The 21,546-nt window shown below is 40.3% G+C and overlaps 2 protein-coding genes across 3 annotated transcripts in view; one reads left to right on the top strand and one right to left on the bottom strand.

Moving 5' to 3' along the window:
- mtor (mechanistic target of rapamycin kinase) overlaps positions 1-21,546 on the bottom strand; it is a 95,730-nt gene that overhangs the window by 60,557 nt on the left and 13,627 nt on the right. For both annotated transcript variants that reach the window (XM_031286197.2, XM_031286196.2), the window contains exons 19-28: positions 17,094-17,344; positions 16,877-16,963; positions 14,977-15,144; positions 11,293-11,405; positions 10,798-10,960; positions 10,232-10,324; positions 9,746-9,892; positions 9,037-9,179; positions 8,282-8,444; positions 6,880-7,025 (exon numbers count right to left, since the gene is read on the bottom strand). In XM_031286197.2, coding sequence (XP_031142057.1) covers positions 6,880-7,025; positions 8,282-8,444; positions 9,037-9,179; positions 9,746-9,892; positions 10,232-10,324; positions 10,798-10,960; positions 11,293-11,405; positions 14,977-15,144; positions 16,877-16,963; positions 17,094-17,344 — 1,474 coding nt within the window. The remainder of the gene's footprint in view (positions 1-6,879; positions 7,026-8,281; positions 8,445-9,036; positions 9,180-9,745; positions 9,893-10,231; positions 10,325-10,797; positions 10,961-11,292; positions 11,406-14,976; positions 15,145-16,876; positions 16,964-17,093; positions 17,345-21,546) is intronic.
- Positions 116-3,853, top strand: angptl7 (angiopoietin-like 7). Its single transcript, XM_031286198.1, has 5 exons — positions 116-652; positions 2,094-2,194; positions 2,326-2,520; positions 2,759-2,954; positions 3,081-3,853. The coding sequence occupies exons 1-5, from the start codon at positions 292-294 to the stop codon at positions 3,251-3,253; spliced, it is 1,026 nt and encodes a 341-aa protein (XP_031142058.1). The 5' UTR covers positions 116-291; the 3' UTR covers positions 3,254-3,853.

A 21,546-nucleotide genomic window follows, 5' to 3' on the forward strand; every position in this document is an offset into this window, starting at 1 on the left:
GACTGGAAAGGTCCTCCACCCTGAAGGTTGGAGAGGGTCAGCACGGTGACTGGTGTGCACTGGGAGAGAGGGGGAGGACCCACATGCAAAATATTTAAGATGTTCAGGCAGAGGAGGGCTTCACTGTGGATATAAGACAGAGTCTGGGGGAGCCGTTGGTCAAAGAGGAGCTCCAACTCAACTGGTCAGCCAAAGCTATTGTCAGTTTGATATTTCCGGCAAAGACCTTCTACAGGGATAGACTACTCTTGAATACTGAAAGCAATCAAAAGATTTGTGAAAATCTAGAAAATGGCAAAAGTAAATTTGAGCATAGTGGCTCTGGGGGTCACACTGCTCCTGTTGGCTGAGACATGGGCCCAGAATCCCAGGAAGAGACTGGCACCTCCAAAGCCTCCCAAGGCTCAGTGCTGTGATGAGGTGCGCTCTCTCAAGGTTCAGGTGGCCAATCTGACTAGTCTCCTCGAGGAGATGAGTCGCAAGCAGGAGACAGACTTGATGAACATTGTGAGGCAAATAATGGAGCTGGACAAGCACAATCGGCAGCAAGAAGCCCGGGTCACAGAGGCAGAGAGCAAATACTCAGAGATCAACAACCGTGTGGAGATCATGCAGCTACAAACCTCGCAGTCTGCTACTCAGACTTCATCAGGTGAGCACCAACACTTTTTAACAGCTGTTAATAGAGTAGGAATTCAATGACACACTGACCAACGTTCTGTGTGCTGCTGGTTGGTGTCACAACATCTCAAAAATTGCAGAAATAATTTTTAGTTTAACGATTATTTTTGCCAAAATGAATTCACATGAAAGCAATTTAAATAAAATACTTCTGGAGAGTTTGTAAAATGTTCACACATGGTAAAACTGATCCATCAGTGACTCTAACATCATCAGTTACTCTCGCCACCAAATGCAATGCAATCTTGGGGGAATTGTTGGCTCTCTGTAAATTATAGTGTGGTCTAGACCTACTCTATATGTAAAGTGTCCTGAGATAACTTCTGTTATGACTTGACACTATAAATAAAATGTAATTGAATTAAATCTTGTGCATAATTGACAACTCTCTTTTCATCATCATCTCTCTTTAGCCTGTTGAGCAGTTGGTGTCAAATTCACACTCCTGGTGTCAAAATTATTTCCACACATGGACAAATATTTAAGATATGACTGAACTTATAATGTACTGTTTGCCTACCAACCTTTTCAGCCCATCTCAATTTTGTTTTCAATTCAATTATCAGTTTAATTTGAATAATTTACAATAAGTTGAAAAGATGTACTCTTCTAAATAACAAGCCCTCATTTCACTGGAATGTCCTTAAATAGGCCAACTAGTTTGCACACAAGACACTATTTTTATATCTTAGCTGTGAAAAACTATAATCAGCCTTTGATTTGTGAGTTTCAAAATACTGCTGTGAATTGGTTGCGAGGTAGATTACAGTGCACACACTTATCTGAGCTGCCCGACAGCAGTCAAAAGCATTAATTTGGAGCTGAAGTCCCATCTGCAGGGCTGTCCATAAAGAGCTCCATCAAAGCCAAATCATCTCCGACATTCATCTGAACTTTACACACCACTAATCAGCACTGGCTGCTGCAGAGAGGTTAACCAGGCATGACGTAGTTTATTATTTCAATACCTTAACTGTGTGGTCTAGCAGTGCCACATTTATGTCACTGGCAAAGGGAACACAGAGGCCTTTTTAAAACTTGAGCAAATTAGAGACAGGAGAGCAGAACAGGAAGGGATGCAAAGATTAGAAGAAGTGGAAGGTTTCCATCTCTTTTTCTTTTACACAGACTTTTTAAAGTATTGGGCTCATTGCTCCATAGTGATCTCATAGCCCTATTAATGGCATCACCATACTGCAACAGGAGTAAAAGAGGGGAATTATGCAAAAATCTGAGCCATGCTGTGCATATTCCCCTCTGTTTTGATCTATTTTGCTTTTGGTGGGGGTAAAGGTCACTTTTTCATCTGCCCAATCACTCGGATATCCATAAAGCTGTGAGAATTTATGGCATTCACATTTTTAAGAAACTGCATATGGTTTTATCATAACTGAAGAGATTCTTTTTTCCAGATGCCACATATGACTGTGCATCCCTGTACAGCAAGAACTACAAGATTTCTGGCGAGTACAAACTGCCTAAAGATGAGTTTCTGGGTACACCTGAGCTGACCGTAAGAATTATTATTATTATCATTATCATTATTATTATTATTATTATATGTATTTCAGTGTTGTGTACTTTTAGGTGTAAAAGGTGATAGTGAGGCATCGCATTATATTACATTTTGGTAAATACTTTCAGGTCTTCTGTGATATGGATACAAATGGAGGTGGTTGGACTTTGATCCAAAGGCGCAACATCGGACTGACATCATTCAACCGTGACTGGAAGCAGTACAAAAGTGGATTTGGATCCATCCGCGGAGACTTCTGGCTTGGCAATGACAACATCTTCCGTCTAACAAGGCAGCCCAGTATGCTCAGGATTGAGATGGAGGTACGTGTTGGAAAACATGGCACCCATGTAAGCTTTAACGCTTGTACGACCCATTTCATTGCCAAAAGTAAAAGGGCATAAACACAGAACCAATTTGTTTCTATGGGTACTGAGTGTAAGAAAATTAATAATAAATCAAACTCCTTTTTAGAGATGTTAGGCAGACCATGACAGACAATATTCTCAGGTTTTATAACTGTCCCTCTCTAAATCCTGTTATATGTGTTTTCCAATGTAGGACTGGGCTGGAGAGAAACGCTATGCAGAGTATGGCTTTTTCTCTGTGGGTAATGAGCTTAACAGCTACAAGCTCTTCCTTGCCAACTACAGCGGGAACGCTGGAGACTCCTTGCGCTACCACAACAACACCAACTTCAGCACCGTCAACAAGGACAATGACAAATGTGTGGATGACTGTGCTTCCCTGCGCAAAGGTAAATTATTAATGCCACAGAAACCCACAGAAATCCATCCTTGCAGTAATTAGTAGATACATAGTAGATACATATTTCCCTCCAATTAACATTAAGTCTATTTATTTTTCCTTCATCTCCTTCCAGGTGGTTACTGGTACAACTGCTGCACTGACTCAAACTTGAATGGCGTTTTTTACCGCTACGGTCAGCACATAACAAAGAACGCAGATGGAATCACTTGGTATGGCTGGCACGGGTCCAACTACTCCCTTAAGAAAGTGGAGATGAAGGTCCGGCCAGTGAATTTTCAACCATAAGTGCTTCAGCTGTGTGTCCTGGACCAAGATCATACGCATGAATGCTGAGAGATCTCACTAATACCTGTTCAACCAAATTGTGCTTTCCCATGACTGCGAAAGGAATGAAAATGTAGTTTGTGATGGTCTGGTTAAGTTTCAGTCAGATGAATGTGTAATGTTTTTGCTGTGGTTAATTGTAAATTGTAGTTCATTCTGTGTATTTATCAGTAAAATATTTTATTTTTCAAAAGCTTTGATAGATGCTCTTTTACCACTGTCCCATATGGGTAACTGGATTTTGATTCCTTCTCTCATTTGTCTTGAAAGCATTAGGATGTATGTTGTAGTTAACAAAAGCCATTTATGGGTAGTAGTAAGAATCAGTCCAGAGTGGTCTGGTTCAGGTATAAATCATTAAAAACTGGTAGGAACTAATTATCTTTGTGAGTTGCTGGAATGGGATTAACCACCGAAGGTACTTCCTATGAATTACACTGCATTTTATTGTAAAACCTAAACCATTGATGACGGAAATGTGTCATTTGTAAAATGTGTACAGCTCTGTAATTATGTTGTTTTATGTGATAGAAAATAAACATATTTTTTAAAAGAGTGGTATAAGCTGTCTCAAACTGTTTTTTTTCAACACTATTCTTTTCGTTTAATAGCACAGCTGAAACATGACAAACTCAATGGAGATTTTGTGTCCATTCTTGTCCAATAATAGCAACATATTTGCCTTGAACCACCGACCTCTGACTCTTGTGTCATCTACTGACATCTTGGCCAAAGGTCCCAGGGCACCTAAGCCAAATGCAGGAATGAAGACCACACACACACACACACACACACACACACACACACACAATTCTGCCTGTCAACTTAAATGCCTTTAGGTTGACTACCTTAAAAACAATAACACCGTTTTGCTACGCTTTGAACCAACAAAGAATTCCTTTGAGCATTCAAATACCTACAGACAGGGACCACTGCCTATACAGGCTCAGTGGTAGGCTTAGTGAAATTCTCTTCCTTTTACAAGGTAACACATTCAGTCAAGAGTAAAAATCTAATTAAAGCTGGACATGTATCTCTGCCCTTTAGAAAAGATGACCACGGTGGAATGAAGGACACCCAAAGGGGACCTTTGGATGGTGATAAATGACCAGGTCTTTCTATATCCAACAACAAAAGCAGACCTTGAAAAGTGGTGGATGATTCAACTGCATCTATAAGAGGTCAGTTACTATTGACGGTACAACACAATTCTAATGACTAACAAGCTTTACTTAGGAAACCCAACTGCTACAAAAGTAATTTATAGTTTTTTTTGTACATTTTCTGAAGAGTTAAACTTTAGTGAATAGGGCTGCCAAAAGTTATTATTCGATAAATATTAGGGCTGAAACGATTCCTCGAGTAACTCGAATAATTTGATTACTGAACATCATTGATGCAAAATTCTATGCCTCGAAGCTTCGTTCAAACAATGTAACTAACGTTGTATACCGCTATGTTTCCGCACAGATGATTAATACTGTCGCACAACGGGTTGACGCTGCTGGAGACGGCGGGATTACAAAATGAAGGAAGTGAGCGAAAATAGTGAGGGGCTAAGAGAAGAGACAAGTGGAGAAAACAACAGAAAGTTTGGGATCATTTTAAGCTACAAAAATATATATATATATATATATATATATATATATATATATATATATATATATATATATATACACACACACACACACACACACTACTATACTTATAAGGTGTATGAAGTGTTCTTTTTATCAGACAGGTGTAATCTACACACCTGTCGCAGTAATAACAAAAGTAGAACATCTTAAGGTTCACAAATGTAGTACATTGTGTGGCTACTGGACTGCATTACCTTGTACAAATGTTCCTGTTATTGTGTCCACCCCTTTCCACTCAAACATTAAGTACATTTGAGCAGTTGAGTAAAATAATGCACAAAAGCCACTCTGGATGGCTAGCATAAGATTAGATTTTGCTTAACAGTTTGCAGCCTTCTATACATCTGAACATACACACACTGTACTAAACTTAATTTAAAATTCCTTCATGGCCGGGTTGCCTCAGTGGTGGAGCAGGCGCATGTGCTGAGAGGTTTGTGCCTCGATGCAGAGGTCCAGGGTTCGAATCCGACCTGTGACAAATTTCCTGCATGTCTTCCCCCTCTCTCTCCCCTTTCTCACCTAGCTGTCCTGTCAAAGAATTAAAGGCGGAAAAGCCCAAAAAATAATCTTAAAAAGAAAGAAAATTTATATTCCTTCTACCAGAGTGTCAAATTCAACTAAATTTAATAAAAACAGAAACGAATGGCCAATCGAAGTCAATTTAATGACACTGCATGATGTACCATCAACACCAAAGGCCGCATGCTCAATTAACAATGTTCCTCTGTTGTTGGTAAAAAGTTGGGAAAATGTGACCAATTTCCTGGCTCTTTCCAAACTACGGTGCCTGAGAATATAGTCGAACCACACCAAAATCCAGTTACAACAGTTATAAAATATGTACTATTATGAGAATGTCACCAATTCAGATTGAATACCCTGAATTTCAACTGAAGATCCATATAAGAGCATACAATTCCTGAAATCATCGCAAACTCATCTACAAACACCATGACTCATCTGGTACTAAAGTAGCAGTGAGAATGCCTCCTCATCTTAAAAAAAGTGTGCATCAGATATTATTATTATTATTTTTTTTTTTTTTAAATACAGCAACAACTCAGTAAAGCCAGGTTTACGTGGTTCTTTTTGCACACACAGTCTCTAGATCTTTTATGGGAAATCCTGGAGAGGTGAGAACCAGATGGGGATATTGAAACCACCAGAGTGCTGGCTCCCATCATTCATCATCATCAAGGCTCCTGAGAAATTGAAAACAGGCCCCTGAGAAACACAAGTCCAGACACTCGTAGATGAAAAGGAGGCAAGCGTCCAATTAGATGCCTGGAAAACAGATTTCTCCATGCCATGCCAAAGGCATAGAAATAAAGAAGGATGAGAAAAGAGGATGGAAAAGATGACAGAAGATATCAAAGGCTTATGGGAGGATTATGTGTAGTATAAATTTTTGTTATTTATTAAAATAAAAATTGACTTTGAGAGAATAGTTTAATGTTTGTCTTTAAGCAATAACTTCTAATACAATAACTCTTTATCACAGAGGCACCTGTCAAACCTAGTTTTTGTGACGAGGATGAATCTACACTAACAGGAGGAGACCTCGTCTGAATTATAAACACTGAATTATGTTAGGATCTCAAAGTTAATAATTACTTTCAAAGTTAAATATTTATTCAAAGTTAAAAGCTACATACAGCTTTGAAAGAAGCTACATATTCATTTGACTCTACTATAATTTAAATTCTAAAAAAAAAACTGTTAAACTGGGACCAAAGGAGAAATTACACAATCATACAATAAGTTAGGTGGACTATTAAATACAGTTATTTCTAATTTTCCCTGTTCATGTAAAGGAAAATTGTGTTACTGTTTTCAGTCAAATACTGTAATGAAGAAAGACTAAGTTCAACTTCTCACAGTTTATAAAGGACATGTTTTTTTCTCATACTAAAAGTTTGCTTCTGAGGTTTTCACACCACCTACCTGATAAGAGCCTCCAGGATGAGAGGAGAAGGACCTTTCTGAAACTCCAGCTCTTTGTAGTGCAAAGCCTTGGCGTAGGCGCGACATTTGGCAGCTCTCTCGCCAAGCAGCACGATGCCATTATCATCTCTGAGGGGCAGAGGGCCCTGCAAAAGGAAACAAATTGAATAAAATAACCAATTTGTAATTGTAATATTTAATGTACACTATAACGCAATTACAGTGAAGGACTGAAATAAGGTTGTTTGGTGTAGCAACTGAGTTACCGTAAAAAGGGGTGTCTGGTAGCCTACAGAAAACATCTTATGCCCTTCTTTCCACCGACCAGGAATACAACACTTTATATGTGTTTCTACTGCAGCCTCACAGCAGGGGTAACCCCGCTGAAATGCTTTATTATTATGACCTATGACGGTCTCTGCCCTCAACATAACAGTACCATCACTAATTAGCTCAACATGTGTGGTCAAACAGTTCAATAGGGGGGAAGTGCCATTCAGAAAGGCTTTCTCCGTTAACGTTTTAGTAGTCTTGCAATACCGGTGGAAAAAGTATTGCTGTAGTTTTAAATGTTATCTCCTTCAGAACAGTTCCTGTTCTGATTTTTATCACAATAATAGCAGCCATGTTGCAATGATAGCAATGTTTTCTGATCCGCTCTCTTATTGTGACTATTAATGTTACTGTTGAGAAGTATGTGGGCAAATGAGGAGACTAGGGTGGTTTCTCTTGTTTTTGCATTGATACATTTACTTAGCACATATATGTAGGTTCTGTTATTTGCGGTCATGAACTCTGTTTTGCATCTGGTTCGCCATTTGAATTTTCGAGCAGATACATACATTTAAAACACTGAATACTTTCATGCACGACTTAGTGTAAAGATACGTTGATGACGTAGAAAGGCATAAAATTAACAGAGCCAAGTAAACCGTCATCGTTGTTTCCACAAAGACAAGATTAAAACAAATGAGATTTGAATGCTGCTGCATTGCCAGCTGGAGACCCATGAAAGTACAGCCTGATTTCAAATGTTATTTCAACATCATGTTGTGCATGTAATGTCATGGACATCCAAATAGCATGTTCTTTTTGTTCCGCAAAGGGGCTGGTGAGTTTGTATATAAAAAGCTCAAAAATGGACGTTATAGTTGAGTCATTGGTAGTAATGAATAACATCTAATCCTTTATGATGGGTGGTTTGGGATTAAATTCTATGAGGCAGGAAAAGCTTTATTCATCACCCCTTCAAAATGCACTACCTAATATTAAACTTTGAATTTAGAAAATTCTACTAAAACAGACCTGCAATAAATAAAAACATGACATGAGCAATCCTTCAGTGTAAATTGTATTACAGTGGTCCTGTAGTTTAATTTAGCTGCTGCAGTTCAATGCTAACCTTGTCACTGTGCTCCATGAACTCTGCCAGGTTGAGCAGAGTCTGTGTGACCTCGGCGATGTCCTGGGAGGTGAGAGCTAATTCAATGCTGCGGATGAGCTCATCCTGCTGGTCCTCACTCAGCTCAGACCAACAAGACAGGAAGGCTGCGTTGAACAGGTCCCTGTGGACCACAGACACAGCATTTACACATTAAAACAAATAACCACAATGTGTGACATTACATTTATGATATTTTGCAAAAGCAGGCTTTAGGCTTTTTGAATTTTGGTGTCCAGCAAATCCATAAGAAGCTAAATTATTCTATAGCTTGTAAAAAGGATCACTGTATAGCCAGGTCCAATGTTGTTTTATAGCTTTGATCACAGCGCATTTATAGTATTATCCAGTAACAATCTGCTTCACATTTACAATTACACACATTCAGTCATATCTGGAAACTATAGAAGCTAATGCTAGTATCTGAGAAGCCCTGCATGGATGAGTGGATCTACAAAATCAGTTTCATTGCTTTGCTCAACAGTGGCTGTCCACTACACTAATACTAGAGGTATGAAGTAGAAAGACAGAGCTTTAAATTATTTGCTCTATCATTCTATGTCTCTACATGAATATGGCGATTATGTGAATGTTTTTAGTGGTTACACTAAACACTGAGAACTATGACAAGAAAAAAGCAACTTTCTCCTCCCTCTATTCCTTATAGAGGAGGGAGAAAGTGAGCTAGAAAAGGTAGACCCAAAGAAGTGGTGTACCTGGCGAGAGGGATATAGGTTTGTGCTAGTGACCAGCATGATCGCAGAGCTGGGGAGGACGACTCCTTGAGTAGCACAACACTCAAGCGTCTCAGCCACTCCAGCCAATCATCTTTGGACACCTTTCTGGCAGCACCCCAAGCCTGTGAAGAGAAAGAAATCATCCATCTCAGACGTCACTGGGAACTACGTGGGAGCAACACAGTTTCACCAGATCTGAGTGTCACAGGTAATGCGTGTGGGATGATCTGGCTGAGATGCGCACATAAATCTTTTGCTACTGGTCATCACATTCGCGTTCTTCCAAAATATTGCCTCATTTGGTGCTTTGATGATGGTGATGGAGAACGCTGTGCAACGCATCAGTCTGCGTGTCAATCTCTCATGGGTATTCAACCATGAGCCATAGCATATGATTCACATCATTTTCATATTCAGTGACCCCGTGTGCCCTGAATATAAGCATCTGTCTTAAGTGTGTTTCTCAGCTCATTTGTTTAGGTTTAATCTTCAATTCATTACCGGTCTGTTGGTCCTTATGTCATCACTACAAGTAAACTATGGTCTGTTTACTGTGTACAATCACAATAGGTGCAGTCAACAACCATGCCAGTGAAACCAACACTGGACTTGTATGTGCTACTTCTCACTATGGAAGTATAACTCAAAAACCCGTTTTTAAAGTAAAATATCAATTATCCCTTCTGACCTTCTGAAGTGCAGTAGTGCTGACATGAAGCTTCTTCATAGGCCCCGCCTCTACAGGACCGCTGACCAGAGCATCACCTTGGTTACCACGAAGATGCCGATGTTGGAAGATTAGAGGGTCCTCTTCCTCCTCAGCCAGAGTATAGCCCTATAATGGCCGCACACACACACACACACACACACACACACACACGTCAGGCCTCAAAACATACATTATAAATGTAGAAGTGCATTTCCTTCCTGAGGGATAACTGTTGATAAACAGAGCATGGTAACGACTTGCTTATGATGCACTGTACATAAAAAAAGGTTTTTTTTATTTGTGATTATGTAATTTATTGCTTGACCATGTGCAGTTACTTTGTGTCATGAAGGGTTATAATGTTTGGGCCTGACTGGGCAAAAGGCAAAGAACAATGAATTTAGGAGACATGTTGGAAATGTGTTTTTGTTTTTGAGAACACCTGGATAAATTGTGGGGACTTACCTTAACAATGCGACATATGAGTATGTCATAACGCTGGTGGTTGATCCTATGCTTCAGCATCACTTTGTTCACCATGGGGATGAAGATCTGGTACTGAAAATAAGGGGAAAAGGGTAAATAAAAGGGTGTATGTGTGCTTCATGTGGTTTTGCCTGGCTACCTTTTTCCCGACACCAGAAGCCAAATAACTGAGTATCCTGCACTTGTCTCTAACCACAATGAGTATCAGATCAAAAGCTTCCCCTGCATATTTGTTGCCAGACGAGGCTGCATGTGGGCTGGTGGTTCTGAGGTTAAGCCCCAAACGATAGGAGGGATCGAGTATAAGGAGGGGAAAACTTGGGATGAAAGGGAGGGGTGAATGTGACCTCATCCACTCTCATAAACACCACCCCCCGCCACCAAATGGTCAATGACATCAGCAGTCTGGCAGGAAGTAATAAAGACTGTGGGGGGTGGATGGTTACCGAAATGCTGTTCATGTAAAGCCAGCAGTAGGAAGGCTGGAAGTAGTCTTTTGAATAATAGCTACATCTAAAGGGAGCCCTGGGGACAGCTATAGCTACCTTTTTTCCCAACTGGAAGACTAGCGAGGACAGGGTGTCCATAGAGGTGGAGCGAAGCTCAGGCGTGCTGTCAAGTGTCCGGACAATTGGGTGGATAATGCGTGAAGCATAGTCTGTGAAGTCCAGGGACTCTGTCAGCCGGTCCAATGTCTCCAAGGCAACCCTGAGCCAAACAGAGGAAAAACCGATAAACACAAAACACTCAGCTTCACTTAAACATTAGCAGGACAGAGAGACATGGCCTGCTCCCAAGGACTCAAAAGTGCACATAAAAATGGTATGCTGTAAAGAATACTACCAGTGGAACCCTGTTCTACTTTTTGGTATCATAGGTCTAGTATAGTAAAAGAATTATGTGTATATACAATCAAAATCGATTTAGGAGATAATACAACAAAGTTACATAAATAAAATCACTGTTGTGTGAGATCCAGTGAGAATGGATTTGAGCTAGATTCAAAAATGAGCACAGGGACAGCCGTGTGGAGTACTGACTTGCGGGCCTGCAGGGGCACATCAGAGGCATCAAACAGTTTGACAATGGGCGGCAGCAGCAAGTGCAGGTAGTCATCTAGGTTGGCACCAAACAGCTGGATGGCGTTGAGCATCTGCAAAGGAGAGCACACACTGCTCAGTCCTGCATACACTTAACATGAGCAGTTGATTTTTAATGAGCTTGTTATGGCTAAATGGCCTTTTTCAGGAATCCCCCAAGAAAAGCCGGATGGTGTTTTATTTCAGGAAGGTGCTGGCACACATGCTAGCCTTCCAGGAAAAGTTTACATTCCTATGAGTGAATGAATGAGCGAATATCTTATTAATGTACGTCATTTACACACCACGGACCATAACATATAATCCTGTGGAATAGAGCTACAAATATAGCACATTTCAAGTACAAAAACTCCACACAGAAACCATGTGGGGCGTGTCGTATACTGAACTATCCTATGAGATGTGTACTATGTCATTTTAATGTTCGTGGTTTGAATCCCACTGGATATGTTTAGAGCACATTTAAGCTTTTCTTTGGGAAAAATGCAAAAAAATTGAGAACAGAAATAACAAATAAACAAACACATATGGTCACATAAAACAAATAGAAAATTATGAGAACCACCTTTAAGAAGCTATGAGAGAAAGATTAGATTCATGTCTGAATTCATGTCTGACTATAAAGTTCTAAATTCATAAAAAGGGATCAGTGTTGCAGGGCTCAATGGATGTTATGAGTGTCGCCTCTATCCAGCCAGCTAATTGTCAACACATCTTAAATAAAGTGTATAACATTAGCTGTGGTGTTCTTTTTTTGAGAAAGCCTTCTGTAGTTTCGTCTCATGGTCACGTCATGTTGTGTGGAGCATGTGTGAGGAGTGTGCATGGATAGATGGTGGTCTTAAAGGATGACGTATGCTGCAGTGAACAAACACACCCCACCCCCCAACACACACACCATGACCACTTCATGGCTTCGCACCTCCACCCCCATGTCTAAATTGTGCAAGGCGAGACAGCAGGAAGCCAAGGTGGATGTGTACAAGTGTGCGTGTGTGTGCTGGGGGGTGGTGGTGGCTGAACAGCTCCTGATGGGAGTATGTTTTTCTTTTCTTCTCCTTTGGACTAGAGGGTAACCCGATTCCCAGTTCCCCCACTTCGTGACCCCCATCCTGTGCTAAAGATTAGGCTCCAGACCAGGCCAGAGTTATGGACTATTCAGACTGTGGGCTGCTGGGTTATCTAATACTGCAGACTTAAAGACAAAACAGCACTTGATGACCGTGCTTGTTATGATTCTGTCTTTGTGGTCTGTGCCCAAACCATGATTTAAGGTTCGAGGGAAAACCCAGACCACTACTGGCAGCAGCTGCTGAAACGGGAGAGTGTGTTAGCTACAGGTATATGCTCTTTGAACTGCTGCATTGTAAGTGAATGGCTTAGACCTGAATGGTCTTGATGGATATCGATGGAAACCGCGAAAAGAAAACAGCACCCCAATAAGTCAACTGTGGACTGAGCTCCTGTGCCTTCTGAAATAGTGTGGAGTGATGGGGTTACTTTTAAAACACACACTCCTCTTGGCAGAGCTAGCAAAATTAAGTTATCTACTCAAATGACAACTCAAATCTGACATATGATCTTTTCAAACTAGTTATTGCACTTCCTCCACCAGATTTATGACACAAAACTTGTCACTTTTTCTTTATTAATCAGAGTAGAGTCAAAGTGAGCTGAGCGGTCAACTCTTATGGGCACTAGACTTTAACAGTTTACTTTACTCTCTATTACAGCTACCTATTCCCGCCTACCTCTTTCCTATACATCTTTCTCTTGCACAGGGTTTGTCTTGCTTGGAGAATTCTTACGGCACAGTCACACCAAAATCCGCCTGACAAAATGTATTTGCGTGGCAAAAAGCAGGAGGAACAGGAAATAGTGTGGGTCAGGTTGTAAAAATAAACTGCTGGAGCTAGCATGCTAACAACAGCAGTCCACAAATTTGTTACGTTGTGTTTAATCAAACACACATTTTGTCGAAAAGAAGAAAAAGAACTTTATTAATCTCTCTTCGGAAAATTCTATTTTATTTCCGTTGTTACACACACATAGGCCCGAACTACACACACAGGACCTATAGACATGCATTATGTTGTTGTGAAGAGATGTCAGAGTGGTGAAACTGCCACTCCGTGCATTGCTACCTTTCTTGGTGCATTACTGCCACAAACCGCTGATTAGTGGCATAACGTTACACTGTCATCAGGAATGTGTATCATGAAGCTTGCGCACTTGTGCTCGTACGGAGACGCGCTTATAAAAAATATTGCTCCAAAGTGCTGCTAGTGGTCAAAAACTCTCCAGGGTAGCATTAAATCTCAAGTCAGTAATTTTGATTTACAGACAGGATGATTGATTAGTTGGATCAGATTATTAAATGGTACGAAGGATTCAGATCATTCCATATATACCTTTTTTACCTTCATCTGACTGATTCATCAGGTTATTTACCTGTTCTAGTGTGGAATGTATCAATTCTGTACTGCATACAGCACTTTGGGGACAACAAGGAAAGCTGCATATTAAAAAAATGATCCACCAAATACAGTAGATTGGGAACTGATATAATCCCCCAAATTTGCTAACAGTAAAAAAGTAAGCATGGCAACATGCTGACAACTGACAGTCTCAGGCATTTATATTACAGATGTTTAGGCTACTATAGGTTTTCTCAGAGCATTACCAAATGTATCTAGGTAGGACTGAATAACTGCCATCCATGCCAGTTTGAAAGTGAGAGTTAGACATACTCTTTGAACTGAGACCACCAGTTAAATTATGTGAAAGGCAACAAATGACTGTACAAATGGAAAATGATGCATTGCTCGAGGACTTGGAACATGATGCAATATGCAGGGAGTGCATCATTGAAAAGTACACGCACTCGATGATGATACTGCCTGTGCACTGGGCCACAGCAGCTGGTTTTTATTGCGCGTATTTTCGAATGACTCAATTTCTTTTTTATATCAGCTATTGCTCATATTGCTGCATAAGCATTCATGGTAGTATTAACCTGTTTCCAAGCCATTTATTTTTTGCTAAGCCTCTGTTGAGGGCTCTGTGAACACAATTTCAATTCCAGCCTTACTGGATTGATTTCTGTAACATCTCAATTTGTTAAATCTTTATTAATTTTATTATTTCAATTAGATTTGTATGTGTATGTTTATTCTTACCTGATTAATTCTGTAAGTGTTACTGCTGCAATACCTAAATTTCACACAACTCCTTGAATTTCTTATTTGATCTGTAATTCTGACATGTTAATCATCCATGTGTCCCAGTTAAAGGCTCAACCTGTAATTTCTATTTTCTCATCTAATCATAAACAAAAAAAAATATTTTACTTATGTGTTTAATATGTGTTACTGCTAAAAAAAAACTTATACAATAATAATACATTAGCATGAGTTGTTATCTAGCATTATTAGGAGGGACAGCAGCTTATATTCAGCAGCTTTTCACTGACTTCTGGTGGTTGTACCTTTGGTGTACCCTTTTATCACATGTACTTTTAAATTCATGAAAAATAATGATACACTACTTTAGCCAGGTGTAGGCCTATAATCGCACAGCAGCATTGGTGATTTTGACATTTGAACTACACCACATTGCACTGACCTTGATGGTAACACTGCGCCCGGTGCTGTTGTCGTGCATGAAGACACGCAACATGTGTGGGATAAGCTGAGGCAGGTAGAGCTTGAACTCTCCACCCAGCGCCACCACAATCTGCTCGATCAGAAGGATGATGGTGTTCTGCATGGGGTTGTTTGGTGTCCAGTACTCCTACAGGACAGAGCATACAATGTTGGCATGAATTAGAACACCATCATATGTATTATTTATTCAAGAAACTCAGGGAATAATGTCCTTGCTTTATATAGCACACCAGCAGAACACATTCTGCTACTATACAGCTCTAAAAGGGATTGTTATACTATCAAGCAAATGTCTACTACAGAATTTCAGATTAGAATTATTCTCTCTTACCTGATGAGTTTACTACCTTACTAAACAACAACAATTAAATAATATTAGGAAGTCACACTATGGAGAGAAACCCATGGCCAAAACTATCCTCAAATGTACAGTGTGAGCTAAAAAATGCGCAAAACTAATAATCCCTAAACTAATAGACAGATGTGACTGTTGTCATAAGTTATACGTTTGTCCTAAGTAAGAGTGATCTCAATTCCTGCAAGGCCAATTTCTGAATATAAAATTTTAATATTCAGAGAGTACATCCAAAGCACTAAGTAGAAAGCACTACCTCATTCACCTTGCTCTCCTATGTTTTGTGGGTCTGAAGAATTGGGTCAAAATGCGTTTCCATCAATGAGCTGAGTGTTAGATGGACGTTTGGACAGATTTCCCTTTCACGTGCCAGAGGCAGAGAAGGAGCGTCATGATACTACATGGCGAGGAATGGAGACAATTTCCTGTCAACTGGGACTGACATCACGTATGTGTGGCTTATGACACCGTTTTGGAAAATCTTGGCACAGCCACTGTGTACATTAGAGATAATAGCAATTGGAGTTACGGTGGAGGAGTTGAAGTCACGCAATACGTCAGTCAGTCAATGGGGTTCAGCTGTGAGATCTGGCAGAGGTGTTTTGTCAGTGACCAGAGGTCTCAAGCAGCCCCCAACTTCCTGCTTTCCCTGCCTGTGGCAGCTGACTAGAGAGCAAGTGAGTGTACATCCTGAATGGCTATTCCAGCCCCCTCATCTGGATGCAGGAGCTGAGCTGGAGCAAAAATGAATAGATTCTTTGTTTCACTCACCATTTATTAACTCAGAGGGACTCAGTGGTCCAGTTCTCTCAATTACTTTCTTCAGGAGGAGTTACCGCCATTGCAAAAGTGCCGGTAACAGGCTTACCAAGATTCCGATACAAGGACAGTCATATGATATTTTGTGCCTTGCTATGATTATGTGCTAGACAAGTGTGTTTGTGCAAGTGCAAGGGCTATGACTTTAGCAGTTGTTCCACATCATGTGATAAGGGTGAGTCCTCACCAGATTTCTCTGAATTGGACAACAGGAGCCGACCTGTTAGAAAGTGTATTTTTAACTGCATAAAGGGAGAGTAAAAAGAATATTACCCAAATAACTTTTTCTCACTCTCCCTGTCCCGCAGCCTCTTTAATCTCGCTATTAAGTACCACACCACACATGATGTGAACTGCTGTGTGACATGAATTCTGTCGAATCTTTTAAAAAGCAATTGAAGACTCTGGTATTCAAGCAGGCTTTTAGTTAGTTAGGTTTTTTATGGTTGTTTGTTATGTTTTCTATTTGTATTTAAATTTTCTTGTACTTTAATTTGTTGTATTCTATTACATTTTGTTGTGAAGCACTTTGTGATTTTTATCTTACTTAGACTTCATCCAGGGGCCCCGAATACATTACTCCTAATAAGTGGCGAGCACAACTGAGTGCAATTAAGAGTTTACAGCTGTTTGCCTGACTCACAGGAAAATAAAGGGGGGGGGGGTTGTTGACACAGTTACTCACTCTGATGAGGGTGAAGATGTCGTCCATGTAAGGGCGGATGTGGATCTTCACAAAGCACACCACCATTCCCATCTGCTGGAAGAGGAACTGGAGAACAAAAAGAGCACAGAAAAGAAAAAAAGAGTAAGAGACTTGCTTTGAGAATAACTGACCACCAGAGGTAAACAGATAAATCAACCAGACAGCTTCTTTCCTCTTATTCTGTAGTGCTTCCTACCTCTCGGATACTGGCATCACAGACCCGGATGACATTGAGGAAAGTGGGCATGACCTGGGGCAGGAACTGGACACACTTGAGGCCCAGAGACTTAAAGATGAAGGTGACGGCCTGGACTACCATAGTATGGTGGTTGGAGAGTGAAGGGTCTCTCAGGATGCGCATCAAAGTGACAATTGCCACGGCAGGGTAAAACTCATCCAAGGGCAGGTTGCCCATGTTCACTAGCATCTCACTAGTGCTGTAGTCCGCTGTAAGGAAGAGGAAAATTGGTGAAAAGGTTTTAACTAAATGTTTGCTACAAATGAATCATACAACACTCACATTCTTGAGAAAGAGATGGCTGTATGGTATGCAAAGAACCAGAAGTAGTTTTTTAGTTTTGTTTTTTTAAAGAAGGCTATGCCGTTGTGACACTCTGAGACCATTAGTCAGACAAAAATTCTCCGGTGTGTAAGTTTGAGTATATCAACAGTGATATATGGCATCTCAAACACAAGAGATATTTTGCTGATTTTCCAGCTCTGTGTCAGGGCAGTGTGTGCAGATGAACGTGTGTATCTTCCCTTCATGGCCACAGCGGAGGTCGGAAACAACACATTTCGCGTCATCCAGTGGATCTCGGCAGACCTCGGCTGCTCCGAGCTCTGTGCACTGGCGCCACGGAGGGAAGCAACACACTGTTCATCTTAACACACTGCCCACACAAAGATGGATTAAAATCGGCAAAGTATCCCTTTAATTAAATAAGAATGCTGCACAGAGCACAGTGGGGAACCTGACGCAGAGGGCTTCGGCAAAAGATCGCAGGACATCCAGCTAAAACGTAGAAGCTGGGTCCACTATTGTCACAACACAATGCAACATCATTGCAAGCTTACATTCCTGATTGTTAAAATATGAAGATTAATACTTCTGATGGCCTCGAAATTGTCAAAACGGAAGATAAGATGATAGTGTTGTAAAAATCCTGTCCCATAGTACACATTTTAAAAAGCTGTGGAGCATGTGGGTGTCTGATAAACCTTTACACATGGATATATACTCAAACAAGCCTTCCTGGATCGTGTTTCACCCACAACAATGCTGTCCCTTGCTTTTCTTTCAAACTGTGCCATTTTTGGTTGGCACTGGTTCTGGTTTTCACACTTTTACCTTAAAATTTAGGATATTCATGTTGCCATCTGTAAGAAGCCACTTGAGAAACCATCAAGTACAGGAGAATCTAAAGAGCCACATGAGGGTTTCGGCAGTCTGCCCAGAATTAGAGAGCATAATTTTATGTATTTCTTAAAAAGAAACGAGCAACAATAATGGTATTTTTTAACATTTTTAATGCATATATCTTTTAAATAAATAGTTGTATTAATGTGTTTTGTGTTAAATGGGGTCAGTATGTCCATTTATTTATACAGAGCTATTGAGTTTTACAAGGCATCTGAGAATACAGACGTCTGGTATTCAGCGTTTCACTGGCCTTCTGCAGGAGTACAGTTTCAGCTGCTCCAGTTGTCTCCCTGAAGACTCTGGACCGTAGACAAAACAGATTGGCACAGAACACGCAGGCTAAAGAGGGTAGCTTTGGATCTTTTATTATTTTGGCCTTCACCAAGTCTAGATTAATGCTGGTGATAGACGGCTACACATCTGTATCTTTACAACCCACAAACAGGCATTGATGTAGCTGTGAGGCAGCAGTACTGTAGTAATTCAGGCCTCAGCTGTGTTTCCTAGCCATAATAATAGATGTAATTACAGCAACTTACTAAGAGGGAATATGCACCATCTCATCAGTTTTTATGACCCTGACGTTCTTTAGTGACGCGATTGGTCTCGTTTGTCAGGTGAGGAGCTGGGCCTAGCCAACGACCTCCCACGTAACAAAATACATGCTGTCAAATATTGCTAGTGCTTCAGACACTGACCCTGACAAATCTGCCAACAGATGTACAGCTTCCAATTCCAGTCACAGTCCATTTAATCGGAGAACAAACTTGTAAATCTATTATCATATTGTCCAAGATCAAATTCTGAGACAAATGACTGGGTCAAACAAGTGGAGACCTGCATTGACCATTTGTATTGTCAATGTTATGAATTTTCAAGATCTCCAGAGGATGACAGCCTTGAAATGAAAAACCTTACATTCAAAAAGTTTTCCGACCATAATAAGGCACGTCAAAACCTCATGAATTACCATGAGTTTCTGTGGCAGGCAACAGTGGAGGAATCATAATGTTTTTGGTGACAACATGGCCTTTCCATAAGTGCCAATCTCAGGATAAACTCAACTGTTTTTACACCATTACTGGTAAGACTAAAAAAGACTAAAAGCATCAGAATTTTATTTCTTTTATATTGTGAAAAGTAAAGAACAATGCAGCCGATTGGGCTCCCGGCTTAAGACCACTTTTCATGGATACCCTTGCTTTTAAAACAACCTGAGGCTGGGAGAGAATATGATCCAGATTTGAAACCTGGTATAACTAAGTAATCATGAATGTATCTTTCCATAGGAGATACTGCTAAGGTAAGAAAATGCCTTGTTCCCTTTTGTCACATACAGCTCATGCTTTGTTCTCATGGTTTGTGACAACAAAATTGCCATCAAAGTCAAAATGCTTTTGTTATCATTAATTAGCTTGTTCTTGTTTCCTAACTGCGTCACAAGTTATACAGCAGGAGCTCAGCTGGAAGCTTCATGTTAATGTTAGCTGCCCTTCAGCTGACAGAATCAGCTTCGACTTCACATATTAACTCTAATAGCTGTATTCTCATTAACATAACAATCTGCAAGAAACAGATTGCTAATAAACTGCAAAATAAAAATACTGACAGCACTGTTTGGCAAAGTTATCGATGCTGTTAGCATGGTGGCTAACACTAACGTTTACTCCGTTTATGAATTATCATTTCGGCTGTGCTTTCAGACATGCTGTCAGTGTGCTAACCGAGCAATATTAGCCTTTACACAGAGCCACTTCGCTACACTTGTTAGATAATGTTTTGTCACAGTGTTCTCTGTTGATTTGGGTTTGTAGCTGTGTGCTCATGGTTGAAAATGAATGTAAACAAAGCGGTGTGCCAGCAATGCAATGCGCCATGACATAGTTGCCCCTTCTAGGGTAATGTTGGAAATCCCTCTAGTGTACAGAACGTATGTGGCTATAACCCCTTACACTTTAAAAACAAATCTAACTACAGTTGTCGGGGTTACATTTCCCTCTGAACTGGCAGACCCTCATTTTGGACGAGGTTTAGTTGGGTGTAGATCAGACGGCAGGCAGAGATTAGATTCCGAAGGCTCCAACACATCTCAAACCTAACTTTTCAAATGCAGGAGTGTGGACATATCACGTAACTGTGCCCTTTTTTCCTAATGAGCTGTAGATAATGATAAGTGTTTTTGGCAAGGCATTGGTTTTACGAGTCACATTCAGCAATTCAAGCAATTAGAAATGAACTCAGTTCTTCTCTAGAGTGATCGAATTCTGCCCCAAGAAAAGTTGTGCAGCGAGATTGCGAAGGATTTTACTCACAGCTCTTTCCGCAGGACTGACTTGTAAATAGCTGAGGGGATTCTGTGTGTGCATTCATGTTTCAACATGCAAATGTGTGTAACGACCACACCTGCACAAATGGTTTCATATCTCAATTAGACTTTCCACCTTATCACTATTAACAGCTGGTTTACTAAATGTATAATCTGTGACCCTCTTTTCTTTTCACATCAGCTATTTTGCATGACAAAAATGGAGGCAATTCAATATTTGGCTGGTATTTCATAAATCATACTATACTACTGACAAATCAAATTATGACCAACTACAGATGCCTTTTCTGAATGAAATGTATATGCATCTTCTAAAATGCTAGCTACCACTTTATAAGTTTTGTGACCTTTGTTCCAGAAAGTAACCTCACAGCCCATCTTGAAGAAGTGCGTTACTGTCTAGGCTGTCTGCTGCCAGATTTGTGCACTTCCTGGTCGGGACTTGTTTGTATGAATGTAGAGACACCCTTTTTATGTTCTAAATGTGTTCAAACCATAGAAATAGAATGAGAGAAGAACAGACATTGAACTGTTTGCCATGGTCATTTGACTAGTTCAAGAAAATGGCGCTCAGCACTGTGCATTGACCTTAGAAATATAATCTGTTAGCCCGCTACAACGATCACAGTTCTTTGCAATGGCAATGGTAGACATAAAAATGTCCGTCGCTCTGACCATCCTGCTATGTCGATTTGAACGGGAATGTCCATTCTACTCTCATTCTACTTTTATGGTCAAAACACATCTGACCACCTTGAGCGGTTTGGGAGAGGTTTAGAATTGAAAGGGTGTCAGAGGGGCTAATACAGTGTATACTTCATGCTTTGGTGGAAACATAACCTCTGTCTTGTGGTTTACTTGCCCCTTGCAATCTGGCTGACTGAAGAATCAACACAAATG

Source organism: Sander lucioperca, chromosome 12, assembly GCF_008315115.2.
Source record: "Sander lucioperca isolate FBNREF2018 chromosome 12, SLUC_FBN_1.2, whole genome shotgun sequence".
NCBI lineage: Eukaryota > Metazoa > Chordata > Actinopteri > Perciformes > Percidae > Sander > Sander lucioperca.

What these genes read in the sequence shown, in the direction of transcription:
- angptl7 (XM_031286198.1), top strand. Translation starts at nt 292, where the DNA reads ATGGCAAAAGTAAATTTGAGCATAGTGGCTCTGGGGGTCACACTGCTC. An exon ending in TGCTACTCAGACTTCATCAG is followed by an intron (nt 653 to 2,093) that starts GTGAGCACCAAC and finishes TCTTTTTTCCAG; the next exon opens with ATGCCACATATGACTGTGCA. An exon ending in TGGGTACACCTGAGCTGACC is followed by an intron (nt 2,195 to 2,325) that starts GTAAGAATTATT and finishes AAATACTTTCAG; the next exon opens with GTCTTCTGTGATATGGATAC.